Source organism: Corvus brachyrhynchos, unplaced genomic scaffold (genome assembly GCF_000691975.1).
Source record: "Corvus brachyrhynchos isolate BGI_N302 unplaced genomic scaffold, ASM69197v1 scaffold155, whole genome shotgun sequence".
Taxonomy (NCBI): Eukaryota; Metazoa; Chordata; class Aves; order Passeriformes; family Corvidae; genus Corvus; species Corvus brachyrhynchos.
In genome coordinates, this window is record NW_008238434.1 from 1,389,090 (window position 1) to 1,406,439 (window position 17,350).

General features: G+C 42.7%; 2 protein-coding genes across 6 annotated transcripts in view; one reads left to right on the forward strand and one right to left on the reverse strand.

Annotated features, from left to right (window-relative positions):
- The window catches only part of CUNH1orf27 (chromosome unknown C1orf27 homolog), a 16,426-nt gene extending 11,053 nt beyond the window's left edge, over window positions 1–5,373 (forward strand). For all 4 annotated transcript variants that reach the window (XM_017736482.1, XM_017736483.1, XM_008635398.2 and 1 more), the window contains exons 13-14: window positions 3,442–3,534; window positions 4,154–5,373. In XM_017736482.1, the coding sequence (XP_017591971.1) occupies window positions 3,442–3,534; window positions 4,154–4,221 (161 nt within the window). In that variant the 3' untranslated portion in view covers window positions 4,222–5,373. The remainder of the gene's footprint in view (window positions 1–3,441; window positions 3,535–4,153) is intronic.
- Window positions 5,374–7,748: 2,375 nt separating this feature from the next.
- PDC (phosducin) overlaps window positions 7,749–17,350 on the reverse strand; it is a 20,187-nt gene continuing 10,585 nt past the window's right edge. The window contains exons 2-4 of one of the 2 annotated variants that reach the window (XM_008635399.2): window positions 13,150–13,233; window positions 11,325–11,485; window positions 7,749–10,235 (exon numbers count right to left, since the gene is read on the reverse strand). In XM_008635399.2, coding sequence (XP_008633621.1) covers window positions 9,711–10,235; window positions 11,325–11,485; window positions 13,150–13,210 — 747 coding nt within the window. In that variant the 5' untranslated portion in view covers window positions 13,211–13,233 and the 3' untranslated portion in view covers window positions 7,749–9,710. The remainder of the gene's footprint in view (window positions 10,236–11,324; window positions 11,486–13,149; window positions 13,234–17,350) is intronic. The other variant, XM_017736485.1, reaches the window with a different exon arrangement.

Genomic DNA, 17,350 nt, shown 5'->3' on the forward strand with positions numbered 1-17,350 from the left:
AGAGGGGGGGGAGGGGAGTGTTAGCGTCCTTTTTTTTTTTTTTTTCTTTAAAGAAAAGCAAATTAAAGTAGGTTTGTATTTTCATTTAAAAAAAGCCCCAAACCCACAATTTAAAGTAAGTGCATAGAAGAGGAGAGGGAAAAACATTCGAGGGGTTTTTGGTAAAGCCTGGCCTTGTCCTGGTGACCACCATAAAGTTTGTCCATGGAATGGGCTCTGTTAATAGCAGTGATATCAATAATGCTATCAGCACAGCACCGTTCATTCTGATAATTAGTGTTGAGGCATGAGGCATCTGTGGTTTATTAAAATCACAAGTTATTTATACTCTTTTATCACACCAGGAAGGTCATTTTAGAAAGAGTCCTGTTAAATGCATACAAAGTGTTCTGCATTCTAAAAAAACCAAATTAATTATGGAATTTGATTTTTATTGTTGCTTTGGTAGGAAATGTCTGAGTATTGCTGTAAACGTGTTTTTATGTTACAATGGGAGTTTATGGTTTCCCTTGTGCAAAGGCTTTTCCAGTGCATCATATTGACGTGGGAAGCATGTGTTGTTTCTCTAAGCTTAGCTCTAACTTTGTTAATAGTAGTCAATATTCAGTAATAGGTTTGTAGGGAATTTTGTCATCAGCGTTTCTGTTTGTGTCACAGTTCCTGTGGTCTGAGGCCCCTACCTCGAATTAACTGGAAATGCTTTCCATACCGAGGTTCTGGGGAAAGTTTGCTGATAAAAAGAATTCTCTAAAATTCAAGAACACAAGCAGGCTTTTGAAATAATTTGGGGTTTTGTTGCTCTTTAAAATATGCACTTTAGAAGAAGAGGATCTAATCAGTATAGGCAAAAGATTTATTTCTTAAGCAGCTTTTAGTCAAAATGGGAAATTTTGAGGTCAGTTTTATGTGTTTACTGAACTTGGGCTCTCCTGGTGTCTCCTGCAGCTTTAATCTCTTGACTCCTTGTACACCTCACCAGTGGGGGCACCACGGGGTCATGCTTTAAAATTGCTATATGGAAAATGGAAAGTAAACCCTGAGCTATTTATGAGTGAAAGCCTTAAATATCTCTAACACTGTGATTTCAAGGTATTTAGTGCTCTAATACAGGCAACTGAAAGCTCTGCATTTCTGATTGGCTTTACTAAATCCCTGCTCCTCCTCAGTGCAGGGGGTGGGCTGTTAAATACCCTGAGTGGATAGACAGAAATAAGACTTCAGCAGTGGTAATCACTTCCCCATCTTGGTTAGGAAACTGAAGAATTAAGGATTCATATAATTGGTACTAGAAAACATCTGCTATGAAAACTCTTTAGTGCTACAGCTGCTTCACATGCAAATCTTCCAGAATGTGATGCCATAAAGGCCTGTGGTAACCAAATAGCTCAAGGGTGGATCTTTTTTCTTTTTCCCTTTGTCTTTTTACCTTTTTCCCGCCTGAACAAGCGAGGAATGTGCGGCTGCCTTGATGTGCAGCTTCCAAAGGTCCTGTCAGCACAGGGAGGCACAAAGAAACCTCAAGTTAGAGGGCACAGACCATCCTACCTGCTCATCAAATGTACAGCAGAAAGGAACCTGCTGGAGCTAGACTTCAGAGGTGGCTCAAGAAATGCAGTCAGATTATCCCAAAGTGGGATTTTTTAAGAAATTCAAAACTCTGGACAGAACTTCTCTTACTGTACTAGTTAAGATACTTACTGAAAACCGATATTGCAGCAATTAATAATGCCTCTACTCTAGCTGAAGACTTCTACTCACATTTTAGGCAGCTGAGGGAGTGTTTTTCTTGGCACAGAGAAAATAATGATTTAGCTATGGCCTCATTGAGGACCAGTGGGATTCAGGGATATTTGATACTTTCTCTTCGAAAAACACACTTTGCACTGAAATGTTATCTTGATTTTATGTGTATGTGCTGCTTGCAGAGAGATCTCCAAGCAATGTTTTGCTTAATATATGCATATGTATAGATGTCTGTATATCTGTGTAACTCACTGTCCTGTTGAGTTTCATATCAGACAGTGATTTCTCTGCTGCAGTACATCCTGTAGCAGTTTGGTGGGTTTAGGAATAAAAAACCTAAAGACAGGTTGTAAAAGCCTAGTTTGGGTGGTTTTGTGTAACAGATGTTGTGCAAGTTTGACTTAAGGAGATTTTGAAGACAATCATCCACATGACTCATGTTAGATGAAACAGCCTTTCTGATCATGTCTAGATTATCCATTTCCACCACAGCTAATGATAGAGAAAGTACTTCATGAATTATTTGTGTATGAATCACACAAAGGATGTGCCTATTACTCAAGTATGTAATTTGTGATTTATTGCTGATGGACAACGCCACTGTGGAAATGGAGATCTGTTTTTATTCAGATCAGTGTCCCATGGCCTTCTAAACCTGATATCTGGTGCTGCTGGGGGTTTCCTTGTTTCCTGAACAGTCTGTTAGGCTCGTTCTCTTATGAGCCTGCCCATCTCACTCTTCCCAGACACATCCAGCTCCCACTGCCATGACAAACACTTTCTCTTACCCTTTGCTCGTGCAGAAGGTGCCTGTGGTCGTAGCTACTGAATTGCAAACTTCTGGCAAGTGAAGTCTTAGCAAACTCGTGGAAACGGGAATGCTGCAAATTGAAGGCCATTGGCCCACCACCATCAAGCAGCCTTATCACTGAGGGGTGTATGGCATACTCCATGCTGGCTCTGTGTGACTCAAACAAGTTGGGCTGGAGGACTGGAGGTTAATCCCCTTCTTTGTCTCCTGCCCCTCTAACAGGCTGGATATAGCCAAGGGATTAGGGAGATCTTTGCAAAGGAAATAGATACAGGTTTGAATCCCATCCGCCTGGAAATAGACTTAAGCTCTCTCACATCCTGGCTGGGCAGACTAAGGATTTAGTAATTCTTCCAAAGAGGAATGAGTCCTCCATACCTGCTGTGAAAGGGTATTTTTAGGGGATCTTCAAAAAGAAATTTCTGTGGTTGCGTTTCTGGATGTTGGGTAGGGAAGTGCTGGCGGGCTCATCCTCTCATGGCAGCAGGATTTGCATGTACCCTGAACTTGGGACAGATGGCTCTGAAGGGAACCTTTGATCTTGGAAGGTGCTTACTGATACATTTTGGTGATTCCCTCTCAGGGTAGTCAAATTCTCCCCAGGCTATGCAAAGAGGGTTGGGAGTGTTTCTATGGAAGCAGGGTGTGGAAAATGAGTTTTGGAAGAGGAACTCCTCCTGAAATGTATTTTGTCTCTTTAGTTTTACCGTTCCAGCCATACAGCATAGTTCAGCGATGTGCTGTTGTACCACTTCTACTGCAATAAACTGGTTTTTTCTACTATAAATACACTTTATAAAGTTGATGGGAAGTTCTTGGCCTTTTGCATTAACTCACTGTAAAATGCAGCTGCTAATTTTTCCCATCTTTCCTTGATTTCCATGCAGTTGATATTTGTCCAGTGACTGACAGCCCGAGTGACACGCAACAGGCACAGCTGACAAAAGCAACGTTGCTGTTGAAGCTCCAACAAAATATGGGTATGTTCCTTCCCAGATGTTTGCTATGGCACTCCAGAACCTGCAGTGGGCCCTTTCAGGACTGTTAACTCCCACAGCATGCTAAGCTACAGAACTCTCCATTGCAACTTCTCCATGGTGCTGCCTCATCCCGCTCTCAGAGATGTGTCTGCACTTAGTACAGCTCTCTGTGCTGTGGGTCTGCTTGTATTGAAATAGTTCCACTTTAGTCAACAAAGCAGTAACTTCTGGTTTCTATTAATTATTAGAATATGGTAACTGGAAGATTAAATAGGAGCAGTAAATATGTGTTTGCTTTGAATGTAAAAATGTTTTCCCTTAAATCATCACTGGGGTGTTTTGGGGTTTTCTGTGTGTCTCCTCAGCTGCATCAGTAATGAGCATGCTAAGAAAAGTAGTTTTTGGGGTAGCTCTTTTTGTTTCTCCTTGTGCTCATTCCCCCTGACCCACCCTCCCCTCCCTGCCTGCTGCTGCCTGTGCTGCCCTTCCCTCACTGCCTGTGTTCCCTCTGGATTTAGGGACTGGTTGTGCTGCCCTTCCCTCACTGCCTGTGTTCCCTCTGGATTTAGGGCTGGTTGTGCTGCCCTTCCCTCACTGCCTGTGTTCCCTCTGGATTTAGGGCTGGTTGTGGCAGCCGCTGTTGCAGTCCTGGCGTCGATCTTCTCCTTCAACTACTTCAGTGATTGATCTCCAGTGATTAAACTCCAGCCACCACAGCTCCTAGGAAGTGTTGGCCACTCACAAGATGGAAACAGCTGGGGTTAATATATTAGTAATTAAGAATTGTTGCCTAAATCTCACCAGGTAGATGTGCAATATAAACCGTAGGTTCAGTTACCTTGTTCCATCATGCACTTCCTAGATCAAGTAGAATTATGCACTTACAGAATCAAGTAGAGGGTGAATCAGGTTTACAAGAAACTGACCCTGTTGCTCTGTATAAATGAATGATAATATTATTTTCTAGAGAGAACCCTTAAACAAACATAGAACCTTCATTTTCTTCCTCCTGGTTCCTTTAATGCAAAATGCTGCTCCTGGTGTTTCTCAGGGCATTGGTAAAACCTGCATAATGACCTGGTATGACAATTCCTGCTTTAAGGGTTCCTTTGCTAAGAGAAATCTTATTTTATTACAGTTAATTGGGGGAATATTAGTTTTAGTGAAGCCAGCATTTCACCATATGTGTTGTTTTAGATAATACTGGCTAACTAGCATAAAATGCAAATGAATAGTTTCTAGAAGTTTTAAGACTAGACCAAGACAGCCTGTAAATAGCTTGGTTCAGGACTGGAGAACTCAGAAATCAATGAAATGCATAGCATTGCTGAGCTGTGTGTATGCTGCTGGCTTTTATTCAGTGCCTCCTGATGAGGATTTCTCTGTCCAGCTCCAATACAATCATTGTTATCTTGGAATTTTAACTATTTCAGCAACAGTTACACCTAGGCAGGTCTTGTGGGTTATCTTGTAGATACAGGCAAGTTGTCAAAATTTTTGCTAATCAGGATTTTTAGGCTATAAACAGAGAGCTTTCCGTGATGAGAGAGTCTCCTGGGGATGTTGGCCAGTTGCGTGTTTACTTGACATGAGGAAGGTGGAAGGAGGGAATGAATTCTAGTAAGGTTAATAAAGATAACTTGTATATGAAATGTGATGTTTACTTGGACCTGAACTACAACAGAAGAGAATTAAAGGCATTTTAATACCAATGCAAATTTCTTATTTGTTTGAAGGCAGTAGAACACAAAGAAAAAAATAAACCCTTTGATTCTAAAGCATAATCAAGTATGTACTGGGATACCTTTATTAAAGGCAACTCTGAGAAAGGTGTCTTGACTGCTGTTGCCTCACCTGTGTATTCTGTTTTTACATGTTTGGAAAAAACAGCTGCTTTTAGTATTGTAAGTATATTTTGAAACACAGTGTTGACCTTCTGTGCTCAGCATTGCTCAACTGGGACCTCCTGAAGCAAGGTGAGTGGTGTAATGGAGGCACTGGGTTCAGCTGTGGGTTTTATAATTGCTTTTTATTCTGTGCCAGTGAGTGGAATCAATAGGCAGGAATCAGGAGGTGGGATGACATCCAGGGGAGGCTGAGGGTTATCCAGAAAATGGGAGTAATTTTGTAACATGCTTCAGAATATGGTTGGTTTAAAAATTGCTCTGCTACAGCCTCTGTTAGAGGGAGGAACAGGGGTGTAATTAGGAGAAAGGAGCTGTCTTTTGTCTTTTTTTTTTAAGGAGAATAGGGTGTGCTTTTGGAGGTAAAATACAAAATGATTATTCTTTAGTTGCCTGTAACACAAAACTCAGCCACAGAAGTGAGGTACAGCATCTCTGACACCAGAGAAGAAAATTGTCCTGAAACACTCTTCCTATAGTTATTCTTGTTTAGTGCTTGTGGTATCAAAAATAGAGCTTGTTGGAATGTATTATTCCATGGATCCCCTTGCAAAGAACTCTGGTTTTCTTCCCCTCTGCAAGCTTATGCAGTGCTTAGTAAATGATCCTTTTCTTTGTGGTGATGGTCAAATTAATCCTTCAGATTGTAAGTAACTAGGTATCAAGGATCTGTGGAAGTCTGATTTTCCAGTTTGGGCTCTGGTGGAGATTTCAGGTGTGATGTAGGAGACTGTTAACATTTGTGCAATAAGAAATTAATCAACCCTGTCAAAGGAAAAAAGAGTAATTTGACTTGTACCTACAGATTGAGCCTTCCAGTCATCCTGGCATGAGGAAATAGTGGATGTAGAAGAAAGCAGGTTCTTGCTTGTCTAAGAATTACAGGACTGACCAAGAGGGGATTTCGTTGTCCCATCCTTTCTTGTACCATTTTGTGCCATTGATAGCATAAGAAAATGAGGGCTTTAGGATAAATTTAAATGTGTGTGTAAGAGAAAAGGAAAACAACCTTTTAAAAATCTGTTTCCTGACTACTGCATAACTCTAGCTCAGGTTTGATTGTAGGTTTATCCTTTTCCTACCTGTATAATACTCCGAAGTTTTCAGTCTGTCAAAACTCCATTGTGACTGACACTGAGCTTTGTTAACTCATGTCCATGATTGCAGATATATATTTATTTTAGTATGTAAGAGTCCAGGGTAATGGTTTCAACTTCCACATCTGAAAATCAGGCTCTTCTCAGTATAGTTCTAAAATTTATGACACAAAATAGTTTTACAGAATCATTATTTTCTGTGCCATGGGGTTTTAAGTAGTTTTAAAAATCTCAGTGGTCTTCGTCACTGAGGTTTATGATTCCTCACATCTGAGGGCAGCATTTGGTGTGGTAAGTTTTGACAGGTTGTGATGGTGTGTGGCCCCAGCTGGGACCTAAGGACCACACACGGCTTGTTCGCCTCCCTGGGGCGAGGGGCAGGAGGGTTGGAACAAAGATAAAACTCTTGGGTTGCAATAAGAACAGTTTAATAATTGAAATAAAGTACAATATAGTAATAGCAGTAGTAATAATAATGAAAGGGGGATAACAAAAGAGAGAGAGGAGTACAAGCCAGACAGATGAGTGATCCCAGTGCAGTCCCTCACCACTCACCCACTGATGCCCAGCCCGTCCCCCAGCAGCCATCGGCCCTCCCGGCCAACTGCCCCAGTTCACACTGGGCATGACATCCCATGGTGTGGAATATCCCTCTGCCCAGGGGGATCAGCTGTCCTGGCCATGCTCCATCCCAGCTTCTGGTGCAGCTCCTCACTGGCAGAGCCTGGGACACTGCAAAGTCGTTGGCTGGGGGTAAGCTCTGCTCAGCAACAGCTGAAACATCAGTGTGTTATCAAAATGATTCTGTACTGAATCCAAAACACAGCCCTGTCTGGGCTGCTGGGAGGAAAAATAACTAGCCCAGCTGGCAGCAGGACGCTGGCATCTACCAGAGGCTTTGCTCTCAGTCTGAGCAGCAGTGACACCAGTGATAATTTGTTCACCCCTGTGCTCCATCAGAATATTTAGGGACACTCGGGATCTCTGTGACTTTGAGTCAAAAGGAAGAGTAACCACAGGGCAGAGTAGCAGGAAGGCTGTTCCCATGTGCTTATTGAAGCATTTAGCGTTTGCTACTCAAAAACCTTCGTACAGTAGTAAATGTTTGAGTCAAGTCTTGCTTTTTGTTTTTAAGGTGTTGGGGTTTTTTCCTGCAGAAACTGATAACTGCTGTGATCAGTTTTATTTGCAACTTCATTAGTCATGAGCTTCTGTTGAGGCTTGGTGCCACATGTGTGTTTGCTTTTTGGTTCTTAAATCACAGGTTGAAGAAAATCCTTCTTAAGCATGCTTAATCTGTCTCTTAAATTGGAGTGTCAACTTATTTCTTACAGTAGCTATGGGTGCTGCTTCTGTGGTGCTACTGTTGGGATTTTGTGCTTTCAGCCTTATTCTCAAGGAAATGAAGCTTATGTGATGAGGCTGCTGATGTACAGCCTGATAGCTTTTAAACCAAGTTGGATGAAGAGGGAAAGTTCTCGAGGAAGTTAAGTTCTCACAACTTAAATGGAGATTTTCTTGGCGTGTAGAGGATAGAAATTTTTTGTGTCTTTAAAACACATCATTAACAAAATGCAAGGGAAGTATTGTCCTGCTACTCAGGTAACTGGTTACTTTTATGATGGACAAAAGATAATTCAGTATTTTCTACCTAAACTCCTATAAGATCATTGGATTTTCATGCTGTTTGGTGTATCTGCAAATATTCTGAAGACACAAATGAAATGTTAGGATGAAAGTGACTTTACCTGAGGGGTCAACTTCACGCTTCAGGAAGGGGAGAGAGGACTGCTCCAAGGGAAAAGCTTTATTCCTTTCACCTGGAGTTCCATCAGAAAGGCTTGTCACAGTCTCTCACTCAGCAGTTTACAGCATGGAAATAATGACATTTTGGGAACATGCTATTTGAATTCTTGGTGTAATAAAGTCATGAATTGTTTTACTGGTTAGAGAAGATTGTATGAGAGATGATTAATAAGGTGTACATGAGGTGAGGTTTCTAGAGCTCTGTTAGAATAGTCATCCATGGCAAAACAATGTTAAAAGTAGAAATTCAGTAGTACTTTAACAGTTTCTAAAAAAGAACAAACAAAAGAGAAATAGTCTTTAACATTTTGATCATCTCAAATGTTATCAGCCAAACTGTGCTGTTAAGATCTTTAGTAAGATACAGATACTTCCATTCTCAAACAGCCTTTAGCTTTGGCAGTGTGCAGAAGTCACTGAAGGGTTTCTAATGTTTTGTTGTGTTGTATCAAGTGGAGAGAGAGAGGAATGTTTATAGTGAGTTTATCCCATGTCTTCCTCTCAGATAGATTGTTAAATTGTAGTTCTCAGCAGCTTCCCTTTAACAAAACCTGAAACTTTGAGTTTAGTAAATGTCTAATGAGTGCTTACTAATATTTCATGTCTTTAAGGCTAAGGTTATGTACTACCAATATATTTCGTACTTCCAATGGCAGCTTTTGAGAGCTGATAAGCTTTATGCAGAGTTATTGCATAAGCACAACATACTTTTCCAGAAACTGACAGACATTTTAAATACTGCTGCTCAGCATAGGGAGCTCCCATGAACTGAAATCAGCTGATGCTGTGTCTGTGTCAGCTGTTTGGGTGAAAAACGTACATGAGCACTGAGCTAACTTCTCTCTTTGCATCAGTATTGAATATTAAATGTGGAATAAAATAATGATGTAGACACTTGAGCCATTTAGAAATGCAAGGACTTTGGGCTATTTGTCTGTCCTTTAAACTGCTTGTTCCTGCCAAAATCGGTAGAAGTGAATCAGGAGTCAGGACTTGCTGTAACTTCAGAGCATGGAGATGGCTTTTTGTGTGCACAGAGGGATGGACCAGTCCTGTCCCCACTGAGACGAAGGACTGGTGCTTTGTGGAGACAGGCATGGGCCCTCAAATTTTAATTTGTTTTTCCTGTATTTCTTAAATATCACTGCTGTTCTTCCTATTATTGTGGCTGGCATAGAGATATGTACAGGACTGCCAGTTGTATGTGTTTTAAGTAGAATCCACATACTAACAGTTAAACAATTTTTATGTCTTTGTATGTTACAAATATATCAGCAAAGACCACCTTCTCTAAGTGGGATGAGTGTTACTGACATTGATTTACAGCTGACTGAAGAGGAGAGGGAGGCAGTGAGGACTATGGCTCTAATTATTCAACATCTGGCTCATCTGTGCCATTCCCCAGCACCCGAAGCTCCCTCTCAGGTAGCAGCCCATACTCATTTAGGAAAGCCTCCACATCCACAGCAAAAAACTCCTCATTGAACTGTTCAGAGACACTAATGAAATTGCTCAGCAGCTCCCCGGCCTTGTAGACCAGGAGGGAGGGGAGCACCTCGCTGGAGAAGCGATCCCCAGCGCCCGTGCTGGAGGCCTTGATCTTGCAGAACTTGACGGTGGGGTACTCGGCTGCCAGGCAGGTCAGGCTGCTGTTGAGGGCCTCGCAGCCCTTGACGCCGTCCTCGTAAATGTGCACGATGACCGTGGTGGTTTTGTGCTCCTTCTCCACGGCCTCCAGGAACTGTTCCCCGTTCTGCAGCTCGCACACGAAGCCAAACTTGGGCCCGAAGCTGAGCCGCTGGTGCATGTCCTGCATGCAGCGCTTGCGGTACTGCTGTAGGCAGCTTTCGTCCTCCTGTGTGGCGTGAATCAACTCGTACTCCTGCATGCTCATCTGGGAATAGCCAGAGAGTGCTGTTAGTCACTGGGAACCCCTGGGAGCTGGAATGGGGACAGACCCACCTGTTGTCTAGAGAACCCCGAAAGTTGAGCCAGAAGCACCATCACTCCCTACAGCGACTTTGGGAGGTCCCGTCGAGAGACAGGTGCAGATCCTGTCTCAATGCTTGCCTGTCAACATGCTGGTACTGAAAGCAGTGGCCACATTTGGCAAAAATTTATGGATCTCTCAGAGCCCGTGGAAATTTTGCCAGTAGTGGGGCAGGTTTAAGTCCTGTGTTATTAGGGGTTTGGTTCTCCCCTGTTTCAGAATTAGTAAATGGTTGAGTGATGTTCAGGCTCAGAGCACTATCCTGACTGATAGGTTCTTAAACACATTAAAAATTTTCCATTGCCTTAACCAAGGATAGACCATTGTGGCAGGGAAGGGAGGAAGAAAGATCAAGCTGTGCTGTACAGGATAGATGTGAAATACACTGCTCATTTTACTGAAGTTACCCTTTGCTTGAGAGAGGACTGGATAGAGAGAATCACAGATCCATTAAGGTTGGAAAAGTCCTTAAAGATTGTCAAGTCCAACTATTAACTCAGCACTGCCAAATTCACCTCTAACCCATGTCGCTAAGCACCACATCCCTATTTTTTGGATGCTTTCAGGGATGGTGACTCCATAAATGCCCTGGGCAGCCTATTCCAACATTTGGCCATCCTTATGGGGAAGAAATTTTCCTGATATCCAATCTAAGCCTGCCCTGGAACAACTCGAGGCCATTTCCTCTCATCCTGTCCCTGTTCCCTGCAAGCAGAGCCCAAGCCCCGGCTGCCCCCTCCTGTCAGGGAGTTGTGCAGAGCCAGAAGGTCCTCCCTGAGCCTCCTTTTCTCCAGGCTGAGCCCCTTTCCCAGCTCCCTCAGCTGCTCCTGGTGCTCCAGCCCCTTCCCCAGCTCCGTTGTTTTGCACGTGTTCTGTCTGCACTGTGAGAGTTCTGCTAAGTTACACAGAAATTGAGTGGAAATTCAAGATTTTCTACCTTATAACAGGCATGTTTTATATAGAGCCAAAATTAATTCCTTTTGCTTTTCTTACCTTACGGCAGAATCTCTCTCTGGTATCTTTATCATCTCTGCTGAAAGATCTGTGTGGTGAAGACATTTGTCTAAGCATTTCTTTCTTGCTCGGGGGTAAGGAGTCTCCATCTTCACTCTCTAATTTGAACTTCCTCCAGTCATTGATCACACCTTTGGGCCCTAAGAGAGATGAAGCCGGGTGAGAAAGTGGCTGCAACAAGAGGTTTCTTGAGAAGTTTCTGTTCTTTGCTGGTTTTTCCTTCTGTCCCTCAGTTTATGTGTCCCTCCTCCTTCCAAAGCACTCTCCAGGAGTGCTGAGAACCAAAGCTTTGGGATCAACGTGTCCCAAAAAGAAAGAAAGAGGGTTTTTGTAGCCTGGATCACTTTGGTGATCTGGTTCCTATCAGGATCCTTTGGAAGGATTGTGGTGAACTACATGAGCAGTTAACATGGATGAGGATGTTGAAACCTGTTAAAATTGCCATGTTCGCCAAAGGTGATGTTTGGTAGACAAATATTTGATTTCTTTATAAACAGGGTCTTTAAATATTAATTTAAATATTTAATAAAATTTAAATATTAAATGTGTATAAGGACTCAGAGTAAAACTAAGAGTGCAGGACATTTGAGATTATTTTTAAAAACCCTGAACAATACATGTTGCACTGGAAGAGTAACCCGTAAGGCAAATGATAATTCTGATTGTAATGCAGATCTTGGTCTTTGGAGCTGCTTGATTAAACTGCTTAAATTTTGAAACTGGGAAAAAAAAAAATTTCGAAATTCCAGTGCTGTTTTTCAAAATGAAAAATTTTAATCTGCATCTTAGGTTTTAAAGCACAAACAAAGAATACTTCAGTGTTTTCAGAGGTGAAGTTTCCTATGGAAAATTTAGAAAAGACTGGGTAGGCAGCTCTCATTTTCACACAGAAGATGTGATGAAAGTGAGATATAGTGCATGTATATGTTTTTTTTTTTTTTTTTTTTTTTTTTTTTTTTTTTTTCATAGAATGGTTTGGGGTGGAAGGGACCTTAAAGCTCATCTCATTCTACACCTTCCACTAGCTCTGTTGCTCAGAGCCACATCCAACCTGTGTATATCTCATAATCTTGGCCAACAGCAGCAAGGCTGGTTGGGAAAGAACCCCAGAGTTATTACAAGGGCGGCATTTATTATAGCTCCAAGGAAAAGAAGCCTTTGGAGCACAGGGAGGGAATGATTGGCATCCTGTTACCTGTCAATGGGGTGGAGGAGATGATCCCTGGCTGTAGAGCTGAACACAATGTCAGTACTCATAAAAATCCTGGTGATTGAGCACTGGATTAAAAAGAGTGATGGTTTTGAGTGAGGCCTCTTTTAAAGCTTCTAAATTCTGTGTTTGCCATAAGGGGCATTTTTAGCTCTGAGTGTTCCTTCTGTAAGAAGGGAAAAATCATTTTGCCTTTCTAGTGAAACGCTATCACCTAATTCTAGCGTGGGAGTGTGGGTTTTGTTGCTCTTTTGTTGTCTTCTCTACTCCCCTGGAGAACAAAGTGAAGAAATAAACCACAGGAGTGAGGCAATAAACCAACAGGAGCCACGTTGGGCCATGGCTCTTGGTGGCTTTGTCAAGTGTCCCCTGCATTTGGCCTTTGCTTCAGGTTTGAGGAGGAGCAGCACAACATTTGGTGTTACCTGCCATGGGGGCTGCCACTTGCAAATACCTTCTCATTGCCTTTGGAACCTGTGGTTTTGTGCAAGAGGTTTGGCCAATCCACTGGAACTACTGGAATTCTGGGCTTCCCCAGTGAACATGAACATTTTCACTTATTTTTAGGAAAAAAAACCCAGTTAGTTTCCTCGCCTGTGTGTGTTGCCTGTCCTTCAAAGTTGTCTTCCAAGCTGGTGTTGGCATTTTCTTCCATTTCAGTGGCTGGAGTAGGAGATGCTGCAAGTCCCAAAGGGAGAACAGTTAATAACAGGATAGCAATGGGATAAGCTTACAGCAGGTACAGCACAGTGTGTAATTTCCTGCAGCTGGTGAGTATCAGTGAAGATCAAAATATACATGGTAATTATGGAGCTAGTCATTGACCCACAGAAAGCAATTGGGATATATGTCAGTCTTCTTAAAAAGGTGTCTGGCCAGATTCTCAGGTGAGCATTCCTTCATTATGGTGTTCCTTCCCAGTCACTGGAGAATATCAGGGATGTGGTCATGGGAAATGGTGGGTGTAAAACTTCCTGTAATGCCAATGTGTACTGAGTATTTTCTTTCTTTTCTTTCTTTCATTCTTTCCTTCTTTTCCCTCTTGGAATTCAGAACCTATTAATTTTCCAAGTGCTGTAAGTATTTATTTTTAAGGGTTGCCCAGACTGCTCATTTCACATACAGAAAATGGAGCCAAATATTTGAACCTGTTGGGCAAGAGACCTCTGAACATCCTGGAGCTGACTGGGCCATGTTTGTTGCAAAACAGCAAACCAATGGTGGTTATAAATTAAAATCACTTTCTTGTTCCACCCTTTCTATAAACCAGGCAACCCAAGGAGCCAGGTGACACTCTCAGGGCACTGTGATTCCCTAACACCCTTTTTGTCTCTTGCAGTGGTGTTTCTGAAGTAGAACCACATTTATTTTGAGTGTTCCCACCAAGGAGATGATCCTAGCTGGGTGGTGCCAGAGCACTACAGAGCAGCCAGAAGTCTTAAGGAAGTGATTGGAGTATTCCCATTAAGTCTAGACTAGTTTCAGCTGTTCAGGTGCTAAGGTAAGCTTTGTTTGCCTTCACAGTAGCAAAGATGGTCTCACACCATAACTGCCTTATTTAAAGGCTGCTGGGGTGTTAGACTGGAGTGATAAATAGTGGTGTATGCATAGGAGGGAATGTGCCTTCATTTTTCTATAGCAGTATCAAGAGATAATGTGGAATAACAGCTGAGCAGGACACAAGGTACCTGATTCTTGTGTGTATTGGGACTAAAGCTGATTAGCAAATGTGCAAATAAGTTGTTCCATGCATGTACCTGTGGCAATTAATCAAAACTTGTGGGAAATATTGCAAGTAAGTTTGAAAGAAAAGCAGGTAATGAGTTAAGCTTTATTAGTATAAATTCTGTAGGTTGCTCCATAGATAGGTTGTCATCGCTGCATAGATCCTGATTACCGGATTAATTGCTATTCCCACAATTCTGAAATAGAAATCTGAAGGTAATCCCATCTCACTAGTCAAAATTAAGAATCTTTGCCATGTCAGGGATGAGCAGATATATATGCTGGGTCAAAGTCTTAAGTCGTTCCCTTGGCTTATATGTGCATCTACAATAAGCTCTTCTGTCTGCTTCTGCTGCACGTTTTCTTTGTTCTGGGAGGAGCAAGAGGGTTTGATTCTCTGTGTGCTTTGCAGTTTCAGAGCTTTGAGCCCTGAAAAACACTAAAAGCACAGGGTATGAAGCTCAAGCACTCAGTTGCAGGCTCAAACCAGAAAACTTGACTGTGCTTCTGGTGAAACATCTCTCTTCCCATAGGTGGGAACAGATTGCTTAACAAATGAAAGGTCTCTGTAAAATTTATGTTACGGATCTATTGTGCCCCATAAATCTGTGAAGATTAGATGAATCATAACAGCATAAAGGCTGTATTTCACCATTCTTCTGCAGTGTGGCACGAGGCAACAACCCTGACCATGCACAGGCTGGGAGGCTGACTATGGACTGGGAGTGGGAACTCCTAAAGCTTAATCTTGTCCCTGTGACTGAGTCGGGCTGTGAGCTGGGAGCCAGGCATGCAAACTGTTCTCCTTTCAGCTCAGCAGGGCTGTAAATCCTTGTCATTCTTATCTCTGCCCTGGGAAAATGGGCCTGGCTGAGCCAGCTGTTTCCCAACCAGGCAGCTGAGGTCAAGGCACATGGGACAGGGTGGTCCGTGGGAGGGTGTTCCAGGCTGAGCTTGCTCTCCTCGAGGAAAACGCAGCGGAAGCTCTTGTGTGTTGTGTGTGGGCAAAGCCAGGCAATCACCTCAGTAGGGAACTCTCCCACGTCCTCATCCAGGGTTGAGGTGGAGCTGTTGGATGGCTGGTTGGGGGTTTTTTGGGTGGTGAGGAGGTGTTCTTTTATGTGCCAGGCAAGCAGCATTTTCCAAAGTTAAAAATGAGCTTCCCAATAAATGGGGAAGTGTGGGTTCTGCCAGCTGTGAGGTTGTTGTTATGCAAGTGCCTCTGTGAGGAAATGTCTGTGTTAAGGCTGAGTCAGCACCACAGAAGGTGTCACAGAGTAGGTCAGGATGGCCCATCATGAGTGTCTCAGATGAGAGGGTGCCACCTGCTTGCCTCTACAGGTGTGCTGGGACCTGGTGTGTCCAGCATGGGGATGGCTGGAAGGAACCCTCTTCTGCATCACATGGCAGCTCTTGCAAGAGCAGCAGCCCCTTGGAGAGGCTCATGTGGGTGCAAGTGGGTCATAATTTGTTGACTGATAGTGTTGTCTTTTAGAAATTCCTTTAAGGTCACCTGACTAAGGTCATCAACTTCAACCTGAGTTGGCCTGAGAGCATTGCTAGGCCCAGGACTCAGAGGCAGCGATTCACTGCATGGGCATGGTTGGATTCAGCAGGGATGGAGAATGGCCATCCCAACCTACTCTTACAGATTCCTTACTGCTTTACAGCTGATTATTTTCTTTTTTTTTAAATCATGTAACTCATGCAGTCTCTCAATCCCAATACGTAACTGGCTCAGGGTAGGAGCACAGAGTCCCCTGAGAGGGTGTTGTGTCACACAGCAGGAAGATGTGCAGTGATGGTGACGTGAAGATTAATGTCATCACTGGAGTTAGTTATGTCTCCTAGTTCCAAGGAAGCACCAAGGAAGCTTCCGAGGAAGACCTTCCAGCCCATCAGCTGTCGTTAGTACCGATCCCAAGCTTCCCCTTTGTACCACTCTGACATTCCAGATGAGCAGCCATCTCTGGGGAGGGGAGGAACTGCTAATTTAGAAGATCTTTTGTATTTTCATTAGCTTTTCTCATTGGTTTTGATGACTGAAAGTGGCTCCTGAAAAGTTCAAATGAGGGAACAACTTCTCCTTATCAGGTCCATGGGTCATCAGTGCACTAGGCCCTATTTTGTCATGTGTGTGGTGGCTTTACATATGTATTTTAAGAGACTGATCATTCTTTAAGTTCTTTACTTTCCTGTCTTTCTGTCAGATTTTCTGAGTGAAGAAAGAAAAGATGACAATTTCTTCATGGAGAAGATTTTTGTGTCCCAAAAAAACTTCTTCACCAAGAAAAAACCCCAAATTCAAAGTATAAGCCTGATGCTGCCATTTAATTTCTATGAGCTTTGGATCTGTTGTAGATCAGAAGCAGAATTCCTGTTATTGCTGCTCATTCCTCTGGTGTCATTAAACTGGACAGGCCAGCCTTACTACAGGGTAGAAATAACCATTTAATGAAGTGGTTCCTTTTTATCCAATATGGAAGAAGGTTTTCTGCTTAGTAACAAAGCACAGAATCATGGAACAGCTTGGGTTGGAAGGGACCTTAAAGCCCATCCAGTGCCACCCCCTGCCATGGGCAGGGACACCTTCCACTAGCCCAGGGTGCTCCAAGCCCCATCCATCCTGGCCTTGGACACTTCCAGGGATGGAGCATAATGTTATGCCTTTGGCCTTCCCAGAGATGTCTCTGTTTACCCAAAATGACAACTTCACTATTTTCTCTTGCTCATATCGAACTTCTGAGGTAGCTCAGGAAGAAAGCACGATAGCTGTGTACTGTAATGAAGCCTTGTTTAATCCTTGTAAAAGATTGCAGCTGTAAATACAAAAATAGTGCCTTGTAGTTGTGAGTTACAGTTACAGAAGAGAAGGAAATTAAATAAAAATATCCCTAAACAAACTGTAAAAGGCAAGATGCATTCTGCAAAGGACAAAGACAATAAATAAAACTTGCTTTCCAATATAAGAGTTTTTGCTGCTAGTCCAGTAAGTAAACATGAGTAATATTTTTCTCAAAATACCAACTTGTTATAGGCACAAATTTGCTGCTTTCCATCTGTGCAAATC